The sequence below is a fragment of the Elephantulus edwardii genome, unplaced genomic scaffold (assembly GCF_000299155.1).
Source record: "Elephantulus edwardii isolate Elephantulus edwardi_28Jun2011 unplaced genomic scaffold, EleEdw1.0 scaffold00168, whole genome shotgun sequence".
In the NCBI taxonomy this organism is placed as follows: domain Eukaryota; kingdom Metazoa; phylum Chordata; class Mammalia; order Macroscelidea; family Macroscelididae; genus Elephantulus; species Elephantulus edwardii.
The window spans coordinates 5,167,581-5,179,669 of NW_006399918.1; the positions used below are offsets into that span (position 1 = coordinate 5,167,581).

The 12,089-nt window shown below is 42.9% G+C and overlaps 1 protein-coding gene across 1 annotated transcript in view; it reads left to right on the forward strand.

The window, feature by feature from the left end:
* ATP1A4 (ATPase, Na+/K+ transporting, alpha 4 polypeptide) overlaps positions 1-12,089 on the forward strand; it is a 67,847-nt gene that overhangs the window by 46,685 nt on the left and 9,073 nt on the right. Inside the window, exons 17-18 of the mRNA XM_006895461.1 lie at positions 927-1,050; positions 2,527-2,672. Of these exons, the coding sequence (XP_006895523.1) occupies positions 927-1,050; positions 2,527-2,672 (270 nt within the window). The remainder of the gene's footprint in view (positions 1-926; positions 1,051-2,526; positions 2,673-12,089) is intronic.

The following is a 12,089-nucleotide window of genomic DNA, read 5'->3' on the forward strand; positions in this document are numbered from 1 at the left end:
ACATTCCACTATGCAACCTTAATTGTGGACTCTTGTGATAACTATCATACCCTATCATACATCGCTTTTAAATTTCTTTTTATTGTTGTTGTTGTTCATAGACGCAGCAGAACATATACTTATTCAACAATGTCTACAGTACAGTTCTGTGACACTGATTGAATTCTTGGAATTGTGCAACTTCTCACTCTCTTTTTTTGAGTTATTCTCCCCCCCATTAAAATAAACTCTCACTGGCCTCTAGGTTCTCTAATATTTCATGTTGCTATTATGACTTTGATCTCAAATAGATATTTCTTGGAAGAGCATAATACTCAAGGCAGACTTTTTTTTTAACTTCTTGTTATTTGTTATGTGCCATCGAGTCACCTGCACCCCACAGCCATCCTACATACAGCAGCTCCGAACTCTACCCTGTCCTGAGCCAGTCTCACTGATTCCAACACACCAACCTGCATTGCCCCAACCACTGTATCAATCCATCTCATCCAGGGTCTTCCTCTCCTGCACTTAAATTATTGTTTTAAGAAGACTTGAGGGATATTTTGGCTTATAAATGTAAAGATTCTCTATCTCAAGGCAATAGTTTTAGTTCATCTACCTTCTATGGCTCTAAAAAGCCTAAAGCCAATAAGAATTTGAAGTTCAGTTCTGTACTTTCCCCCTTTTGATCAGGATTCTTCTAGAGAATCTTTGATCAAAACATCCAGTAATGATAGCCAGGCATCATCTAGTTCTTCGAGTCTCTTTGCAAAGGAGGAAGTTGTACATGGGACAATTAGTGATACATTCCCAAGTCTTTTCCTTGTCCTGGCTCTCCTCCTGCTATTGCTCCAAGTATATAGAGACCAATTGTACCTTGAATGGTCGAATTTCCTTTCTCTTCTGAACTCTGTGCTCACTTGCTCCTATCATCCATCCTCCAGGTCCCTGCTATCTCTTTGGCTTATGAGACAGCTGAAAGCGACATCATGAAGAGGGCTCCACGAAATCCAAAAACCGATAATCTGGTGAACCGCCGTCTCATCAGCATGGCCTATGGACAGATTGGTGCGGCCTGAGGGATGATGGGTGGTAGGATCAGGGACGCTGGCTGAGGCAGTGGCTGCCGCTGCTTGGTATTTGAGCCATCTCAGTTTAGAAGACAGAGAGATAGTTTCTTCATTAACAACAAGCTATGTTAGCTCCTGGGGAAACAAAGAACCATTGATCTTGGCTCTGCCCTGGACTTATAGTCCAGTCAGAAAGAAGCAAACACGCATAAAATGATAGCATCCTTCTGACTACCAAATAGCAAGTGTAGAGAATGCATGGTGCAGGGGGACAAAGTGAGCAGACTCAGCAACTGTTAGGATGGTCAGAGAGACCTTATGGAAGAGGCAAGGCGTAAACTGGACATTGGAGAATAAGGTGGAGACTAGGTGGTGTGTGAGCAGATGTGGGCGACTCGGGGAAGCAGAGGCTCCACACGGCATGGTGGGAGCAGAGTGAGGAGCCAGTTTGACAGCACTGTTAATGCTTCCAAAGCAGTCACAGAAATTAGGCTGGAAACACAGGAGTATTCGTATTGGACCTAATCTTAAAAGCTATTTGAGAGTCATTAGAAGTCTTTGTTTTTTTTATTTCTGATTCCGTGGGGTGCAGTGCAGTAAGGATGAGGAAGGGAGAGATGGACAGGATAGAGAAGGGATGAGAGAGATCATCCCAACAACTGGGGAAGAAATGCACAGGAAAAGCAAAAGTGTAGAAGTCAGACTTGTGTTTGAATCCCAGCTTCATGGCTCACTAGCTATCGGACCCAAGGCCATGTTAGACAATACCTGACCCTTTTTGTCATTCAGTGTACCCTGTTACACAATGTAGATAATAGTTGGGAACGGTGAGGATCAGTGTCCACAGGCAGCTGGGTAATGCACAGCACCATAGTTGTTGCCCTGACTCATAGCAACACTGGGAACAACAGATCTGAACCTAGCCTTGTCCTGTGCTGGCCCCACCATCTCTGAAACACTCGAGCCCCTTGTCACAGCCACCATGTCAATCTTTTTGATAGTTAGTCAGCAATCCTCTACTGTCATGGTTCAGAGCCCTTGTTCATAGGGTCTCTATGAGTTGTAGTCGACTCAACTACACACAGCAACACATTGTCATTGGTTCAAACATAAGGGCAGAGGTTTGGACTAAGGGTGAGAGGCACATGGAAGACCTGAGCAGAGGAGAATATCTGATGAGAATCTGAATGACAGAAAATACGGGAGTCGTCACTCACTGGGCAGAGGGGATAGTCCTTTTCCATTTTTAAGATTATATGATTCAAAGATTATTTGGAGTTAGCAATTAGAAACAAAAGTCAGGCCTGGGATGGAAGGCACATAGAGATAATGAGTCAGATCTTTGATGGCACAATTCATCAGCATTGACTTAGGAGACACAGGCCAACTCGAGTGGAAGTAAATGCAAGTCCTCACCCTCCCTGCCTGTGGGATCCTGTTCAGAACCAGCTTCCCCTTCCCCCGTCTCTCACAGGGATGATTCAAGCTCTGGCTGGATTCTTCACCTACTTCGTGATCTTGGCAGAGAATGGGTTTAGGCCTTTGGATCTGTTGGGCATCCGCCTCAACTGGGAGGATCAATACCTGAATGACCTTGAGGACAGCTACGGACAGCAGTGGGTGAGTACAAGGGGCAGGGTCAATAAGGAGGAAGTGACAGGGAAGAGTGAGGTGAGCGAATTGTTCAAGTGGAAGAAAGGAATGGGTCAAATGAAATTGAAATCTCATCTATAAATAGCACTTAACATTTGGCCTCTAATCATATCTTCCCACTCCTTGAGATCTGAATGAAGGCTTTCTATTACTTGAAGTTTTCTGGAATGATTTCTAGTCTCCTGGGTTTGACCATGGATTGCCCCTGTAATGAATGCTGGACAAGCCCTCCTCTGCATGTGCTCTATGCGTGCTTCACTGGGTTTTAAAGGCTGCGGCCTTTTGTAAGCTGACTGCCAGGCCTTTCTCCCAAGGTTCTCTGGGTGAATTTCGACCACCAGTGTTAAGCTTAGTTAGCCAAGTTGTTAACCAATGTGCCACCCTATTTCCTTTGTGAATCCTTCATCAGCATTCAAAACCTTTGAAAACCTAGATGTCTTTCTGAAGGTGTCTTTGCTGACATCCAAGATGAAAGAGGCCCAATGTAGAGCCCATTGGTCTGTTCAGGAATCTTAGTAAATTGTTTTTAATATTTGTGAACACTCCTGTCCCAATTTCTTAAAACAGTAGAAAATATGGTGCAACCACTGTGGAAGGTGGTATGGCGCTTTCTCAAGAAGTTGCAAATAGAGATACCATTTGACCCAGCAATTCCACCACTGGGAATATACCCCAAAGAGACCATAACTGACATCCAAGCAGATATATGCACACCCATGCTTATCGCGGCTTTGTTCACGATAACAAGGAGTTGGAAACAACCTAAGTGCCCATCAACAAACAAATGGATAGAGAAACTGTAGTATACTCACACAATGGAATACTACGCTGCACTGAAAAACAAAGAACTTATGCAATATTATTCAAAATGTGTAATTCTGGAGGACATTATGCTGAGTGAAGTATCTCAGTCACAAAAAGACAAATACTGCATGGTGACACTGTAAAACAGGACTGACATCGGGGTTGGGAGGAGACTGAGAAAGATGGGTTCAATAATGTATACTGCATTGAAAAAGATGAGGGAGGAAACTGTTTAAAAGGGATATGTGATTAAGTATTTTTGTCATGACAGGAGTCCAGAGCAAAGGCTGCATAGTGGAGTGGACCTGGAGGAGGGTTTATAATACAATGAAAGAATTTTTCTTTTACTTTTCTAAGAGGGTAGTGTACTGGGGGGGGGGGTTGGGGGGGAGAAAAGTGCAACAATGAATGATTGGGAATCCAAACTCTCTGTAAATTTTCACTGAAATTAATAATAAATTTTAAAAAAACAGCAGGAAGTGATGTGTGCCACACATTATTCTTAGAATTTCAGGATCATAGAGGACACATAGTCCATTACCACCATTCTATAAAGGAGGACACCAAGCCCAGCAAAAGTTAAAGATTTGTTCAAAGTCCCACACTGAATCTCTCAAAGAGCAGGACTAGGATTCAGTACTTGACCAGAACTTTTCCACTTCACTGTGATGCCTCCAAACCAGGCTAATTGTGGATTTCATACAGTTCAGTGGGATCTGGGGTGTGGGGATGAGGTCACAAAGCACATTCTTACCTTGAGGAACGGAGTCCCCATGTCGGAGTAGCTCTTCTAGGGTAAACAGCATAGGAAAGCACTGAAGGGAAAGAGGAGACAGTGGGGTTGGTTCAGGTGAGCCCTTTTGAGGTCCTCCTGCAAGAAAATGGGCAGTTTCTGGACCACAAGGACATCAAAATTAAGGTCCTTGTAAGTGTAGGGTTTTTATCTATGGTGGCCTGGTGGAAAAGGGCTGCACTGTCAACTCAAAGGCATGCAGTTCAAATCAACCAGTTGCTCTGAGGGACAAGTTTACAGCCTCTGAAAACCACTATAGGAGGGTCAGCTATGAGTCATTTCCAGCTTGATCATAAACAACGGCAACAGTAGATGTTGGCTTGTTTCAGGTAAATAGGAACTAAGGAGCTAAGTATCTTCTAATCTGGGGTTATTCTTTTTGTTGTTGTTGTTATGTGCTGTCGAGTCGCTTGAGACTCATAGTGACCCTATGTATAACAGCCCTAAACCCTGCTCTATCCTGTGCCAATCGCATTGCCTCTGACACTCCCATCCCGATTACCCCAGTCACTGAATCAATCCACCTCATAGAGGGCCTTCCCCTCCTGCGTTGTCCCTCCACCCTCCCAAGCATGATGTCCTTCTCCAAGGACCGGTCCCTCCATACAACATGTTCAAAGCAAGTCAGACGAAGCCCCAGAATCCTTGCCTCCAAGGAGCAGCCTGGTTTAACCCTCTCCAGAATGAATCTTTCTTTTCTTGGCAGTTCATGGTACATTCAATACTCTTCTCCAGCCCCACAACTCAAAGGCATCAATTCTCCTTCTATCCTTCCTAGTCATTGTCCAACTCTCTGACGCATGACAAGTGATTGCAAAGACCATGGCCTGTACCAGACGCACTTTAGTCTCCAGAGTGACTCCATTGCTCTTCAGGACTTTGGAGAGGTCCCTAACAGCGGACTTTCCCATCGCAATGCGTTTTTTGATTTCCTGGCTACTGGTGCCGAGTGTTGACCATGGAGCCAAGCCGACTAAAGTTGTTAACAGTCTCGATCTCTTCACCATCCATCCTGATGCTCCCAATTGGTCCAGTGGTGAGCATCTTTGTCTTCTTGACATTGAGCCTCAATCCATACTGAAGGCTGCAGTTCTTGACCCTCTGCAGCAAGCATTTCAGGTCCTCCTCAGTTTCAGCAAGCAGGGTTATGTCATCTGCATAACGCAGATTGTTAATAGATTTCCCACCAATCCTGATGCCACTCTTCTCCTCATAGAGCCCAACCTCTCGGATAAATTGCTCTGCATACAGGTTGAAAAGGTATGGAGATAGGACACATCCCTGACATACACCTTTCCCAATTTTGAACCATGCAGTGTTTTCCTGCTCTGTTCTGACGACTGCCTCTTGGTCCAAGTATAGGTTTCACATTAGCTAGATCAAGTGTTCTGGGATTCCCATTCTTCTCAGAGTCAGCCACAGTTTTTTATGATCCACACAGTCAAACGTCTTTGCATAATCAATGAGACACAGATAGACATTCTTCTGGTATTCCCTGCTTTGAGCTAAGATCCATTTAACATCAGCTACAATATCCCTAGTACCACGACCCCTTCTAAACCCAGTCTGGACTTCTGGTAGTTCTCTGCTGATGTGCTGTTCCAGTCATTTTTGGATAATCTTCAGTAGAATCTTGCTTGCATGTGAAATCAATTATATTGTTCTATAGTTTCCACACTGTTGAGTCACCCTTCTTTGGAATGGGAACAAATATAGATCTCTTCCAGTCAGTTGGCTAAGTGGTTGTTCTCCAGATTTCTTGACACAACTTGGTGAGCACATCCAGGGCAGCATCTGTAAGCTGAAATACTTCAATTGGTATACCATCTATTCCTGAGGCCTTATTTTTTGCTATTTCTTTCAAAGCGGTTTGACCTTCTTCCTTCATCACCATAGGCTCTTGCTCATATGTTGTTTCATGAAATTCTTCTGTGTCTGCCAGTTCCTTTGACACAGTGACTCAGTATCTTCTTCCCATCTTCTTTTAATACTTCCTGGATCATTTAACATTCTGCCTAAAGCATCCTTGATTATAGCAGCTCGAGGTTTGAATTTGTTCTTCAGTTCCTTGAGCTTAAGAAATGCTGAGCGAGTTCGGCCCTTTTGATTTTCCAACTCCAGCTCCTTGCACATTTCATTGTAATATTTTGCTTTGTCATCCCATGCTGCCTTTCGGAATCTTCTATTCAGCTCTTTAGTATCTTGAATTCTTCCTTGTGCTTTGGCTTCTCTGCACTCCTTCCGACATCCATGTTGGTCTTTTTTTCCTCTTCTGTCTTTGTAATGACCATTTGCACTCTTTCTGGATGATAACACTTGACATCCTCCCACAACTCATCTGGTCTTCGCTCATTAGTGTTCAAGGCCTCAAACCTGTTTCTGAGACAGTTCTGAAATTCAGGTGGGATGAACTCAAAGTCATATTTTGGTTCCTGTGGATTCAGTTTAATTTTCCTCAGCTTCTGCTTGAACTTGCATATGAGCAGTTGGTGGTCTGTTCCACAATCAGCTCCTGGCCTAGTTTTCACAGCTGATATTGAGATTCTCCAGCGATTCTTTCCACAGATGTAATCGATCTGATTCCTATGCATACCATCAGGTGAAATGCATGTGTATAACCTGCGTTTGTTTCTTATAAAACATATTTGCAATGAATAAGTCATTTATTGTGCAAAATTCAATCATTCTATCTCCAGCTTCATTTCTGTCACCAAGTCCATGTTTTCCAACTACTGATTCTTCTTCTCTATTCCCAACTTTTGCATTCCAGTCACCCATTATTATTAATGCATCTTGATTGCATGTTTGATCGATCTCCGACTGTAAAAGTTGGTAGAAACCATCTATTTCCTCTTCTTTGGCTCTGGTTGTTGGTGCATATATCTGAATGATAGTGGTATTCACAGGACTTCCTTGTAAGAGCACGGATAATATCCTGTCACTCACAATGTTGTATTTCAAGATGGATCTAGAAATTACCTTATTAACTATAAAAGCAACCCCATTTTTTCTTGGCCTTTTCATCTCCAGAGTAATATATCATATGATCATCTGACTCAAAATGCCCCATGCTGGTCCATTTCGTCTCTCCAATGCCTAGTATGTCAATATTTATGCATTCCATTTCTTCCTTAACTTATCTAATTTTCCTACATTCATGGTTCTCACAGTCCGTGTTCCAATCACTAGTGTTTCATTACAACTGTTCCTCTTCCTTAGTATTTCCGTATTTAATTTTATTTTTATTTTTTTAATTAATTTTCATGAACGTTTACAGAGATTTTAGGTTTCCATACATTCATTCTTAAGAACAACTGAATGTATAAATTTGACTTTTTGGTCATCATTGTTGTTTGTTACTTCCTGTCAAGCTGATGCTGACTCATGATGATGACTCCTGCTTTTGAGAGAGTAGAACGGCTCCACAGGGTTTCTCGGCTGTGACTTTCAAGGCCACAGATTGCCAGATCTTTCTTCCTCAGTGCCCTGCTGGCTAGGTTTGAACTGCCAACCTTTAGTTAAGAACAAGCTGTTTACACTACCCTGGGACTTTGACTCGTTTATGTGACAGTGCTGTGAGAGGAAGGCCTCTGTGGCTGAGAGGAGGAAGAAAGCCCTGTGGACTTCTGGAGGAGTGGGCTCCAGACAGAAATAGGAGAACAGCAAAGGCCCAGGTTTGGGAATTTGTTTGGTGAATTTAGAGAGCAAGAGCAGTAGTGTAACTGAGCATGCTTCGCAAGTGGGAATGTGGCAAGAGAAGACTCCAGAGAAGTGTAGAACAAGGAGTAGCAGTGAAGTAGAACATATAGGGCCTTGTAGACAAAGAAGAGGTCAAATGAATAATGCTGACCTATGGTTGGCTATTCGTGCTCCCCCAGAAGCACATCGGATGAAAAGCTCGGTGAGCTGTTTCCCAAAAATCAGTTTCTGAAAGCCATATGGAATCAGTGTCAATCCAGCAGCGACTAGCTTGGGTTTTGGTTTGTTGAGGCCAAGAAGAGAACTTTTTACTCCAGATGAGAAGTCCTCACAGAGGTATAAACAGAGAAAGTTGACCTGACCTGATGGAGTCATTGAAAGACTCCCTCTGGCTGCTGAGGGCAAGAGTGGAAGAAATAAGGTGACTGCAGTGGCCCATGTGGTAGTCAACAGTGTGGAGGGCCAAGCTGCTAGTGTTTAGTCTGTTGTTGTTGTTATGTGCCATTGAGTTGTCTGCCACTCATAGCAACTCTATGTACAACAGCTCTGAAACCTGCCCTGTCCTAAGCCAATCTCATCATCTCCAGCAGACCCAGTCCCATTTTTCCAGTCACTAAGTCAATTAATCTCATCCAGGGTCTTCCTCTCCTGCACTCTACCTCCACCCTTCCAAACATGATGTCCTTCTCCAAGGACAGATTGCTCCTGGCCACATGCCCAAGGTATGCGAAACAGAATTGCAAAATCCTAGCCTCTAGGAAGAAACTGTTTCACCCTCTCCAAGACCTATTTTGTTTGCTTGGCAGTCCATGGTATGTTCAAGATTCTTCTTTAGCACCACAACTATTCTTTTGTCTATCTTCTGTCATCCTTAGTCATTGTCCAGCTCTCTGATACATCACAAGTAATAACAAAGACCATGGACAGGACCATGCACACTTTAGTCTCTAGACTAACATCATTGCTTCTTAGCACTGTGGAGAGGTCTCTGACAGCAGATTTTCCTACTGCAGTTGATCTTTTGATTTCCTGACTACTAGTGCCAAGAGTGTTGATTGTGGAGCCAAGCAAGCCATATTTATTAACAATCTCAATCTCTTTTCCATCTATCATGGTGCTACCAATTGGCTCAATGGTGAGAATCTTTGTTTTCTTGATGTTGAACTTCAACTCATATTGAAGATTACAGTTCTTGACCTTCTGCAGCAAGCACTTCAGGTCCTCTTCAGTTTTGACAAGCAAGGTTGTGTAATTTGCATAACGTAGATTGTTGATGAAACTTCCTCTAATCCTGATGTCACCATTCCTCCTCATAAAGCCCAGCCTCCCAAATAATCTGATCTGATTTGGAGCAGGAAAAAAATATGATCTCTTCCAGTCAGTTGGCCAGGTAGTTTTCCTCCAGATTTCTTGGCACAACCTAATGAGCACATCCAGGGCATCTGTTTGTTGAAATATGTCAGTTGGTATTCCATCAATTCTTGGGGCCTTTCTTTTTTGCCAATTCCTTTAGAGCAGCCTGCACTTCCTCCTTCATCACCATTGCCTCTTGATCATATGTTGTTTCTTGAAATTCTTCTGTGTCAGCCAAATCTTTTTGGTACAATGACTCTGTATACGCCTTCGATCTTCATTTACTGCTCGCTGGATCATTCAATATTCTGCCCACAGCATCCTTAAGTATTGCAACGTGCAGCTTGAATTTGTTCTTTAGTTTCTTCAGCTTAAGAAATGCCAAGCGAGTTCAGCCCTTTTGATTTTCAGACTCCAATTCTTTGCACAATTTCATTATAATACTTTGTTTTGTCTTCCCAAGCTGCCCTTTGAAATCTGCTATTCTGCACCTTAACTTTTTTATTTCTTACCTTTGCTTTGGCTCCTTGGTGCTCTGGTACAATATTCAGAGTCTCCTCTGACATTCATTTTTGTCTTTTCTTCTTCCTCTGTCTTTGTAATGACCTTTTCCATTTTCCACAGATGATATTCTTGATAAACTTCCACAGCTCATCTCATCTACGTTCATCGGTGTTCAAGGCCTTAAACCTGTTCTTTAGATGGTTTTTAAATTCAGGTGGGATAGACTCAAGATGCCTGTGGGTTTGATTTGACTCTCTTTCGCTTTAATTTGAACTTGCATATGAGTAGTTGATGGTCCGTTCCACAATCAGTACCTGGCCTAGTTTTCAGTGCTCTTATTGGACTTCTCCAACATTCCTTCCACAGATGTAATTTGACTGCTGTCCATACCATCAGGTGAAATCCATGTGTATAGCCTGTGTTTATGTTTATTCCAAAAGGTATTTGCAATTAATAAATCACTGATTGTGCAGAATTCTAGCATTCCAGCCCCAGCCTCATGTTTTCCAACTACTGATCCTTCTTCCCGGCTCCTAACTTTTGCATTCCAGTCACCCATTACTATTAATGCATCTTGGTTGCATGTTTGATCAATCTCTGACTACAGAAAAAGAATCCGATTAAAAATTTATTTTGAAAATAGAAACAAAAAGATTTGCTGGTGAATTAAATAGACTGAGAAAACAAGAAGAATGGGCTTCGTTCCCTAAATAACAACTGTCTCCACCTCTGGATCTCCAGCCACACCTCGTGTGGCCCTGGCCCTCGGACTTCTCACCTCCACTCTCCCAGTCTTCCCTGCCCCCAGGCCTTCCCTCACACACTACCTAAGTGCCCTCTCTAAGCCATAAACCCATCACACCTCCCACTGACTTCAGGTTTTCCCAGGGGTTCTGCTGCCTTTTCACATGCAAGACTTGGTATAATCTGCCCCAGATCCTTGCCTCCCTCGCCCTCCACACTGTGTGTTTGCTCTCCCACTGACATGATAAGACATATTTTCAAAAGATTCCTCTGACAGCTGTCTTGAGAATAGATATGAGGGAGGCAAGGATAGACACAGCGAAATGAAGTAGGAGACTGTTGCAGGTACACAGACAAGAGGCAGTTGTGACTTGGGTTGTAGCAGGAGTTCTGTAGGTGGTTGGGCAAATGGCTGGAACCTGGAAACATTTTGAAGATGTGGCAAGAGAACTTGCCTAGTGCATTAGATATAAACTGAGAAAAAGAAGAAGAAGAATGTTAGGATAACTCCAAGGTTTTTTGCCTGAGTAGCTAGAAAAATGTGGTTGCCATTCACTTAAATAAGAAAGACTGGAGGAAGGATGGTTTAGAGAGGAACATGCGGAGTCCCAGACATATTAAATGTGAGCTGTTGATGGACAGCCAGGTGGAGGTGTTGAGCAGCAGTTAGATCTATCTGAGGTGAGGCCTAGTCTAGAGAGGCAAGCATTGAGCCAATTAGCATTTGGATTCTCTGGTAGAACTCTAGGGGCCTAGTGGTAAGTAGCTGCACTGCAATCCTAAAAGTACACGGTTCAAATCCACCAGCACCTCCAGAGGAGAAGAATGAGAAATCTCTTCCCTTGAGATTGACTGACTCTAAAAATCCAATGAAGGGCCAGCTGTGAGTAGGTTTCAAATCAACAATGCACAAACAATAGAGAACTCTGGTGGCTGGTTGTTATTGTTGTTAGGTGCCGTTGAGTACCACTCATAGCAGCCCTATGGACAGCAGGTCTGAATCCTGTGCTATCCTGTGCCATCCTCATCATCTCTGATACTTGAGCCTATTATGGCAGCCACCATGTCAAGCCACCCCATTGGGGGTCTTCTCTTTTGCTGATCCTCCACTTTTCCAAGAATGTTCCTCTTTCCAAGGAATAGCTTTTTCTAGCAACATGTCCAAAGTATGAGAAATGAAGTTTCATCATCCTTGCTTCAGAAGAGAAATCTGGCTACGCTTTTTCCAAGACATATTGATTCATTCTTTTGGGAGTCAATCCTCCTTTGTTCAGTACTCTTCTCCAGTACTACAACTGAAAGGCACTGATTATTCTTCTGTCATCCTTATTCATCGTCCAGTTCTCAGACATATTGCAAGTGATTGAGAAGATCATGGCTTGAATCAGGCACACCTTAGTCTTTTTTTTTTATTTTTTTCATTTTTTAATTAAATTTTATTAGTTTTAATGAACATTTACAGAGATTTTGGGTTTTCATTCATTCAT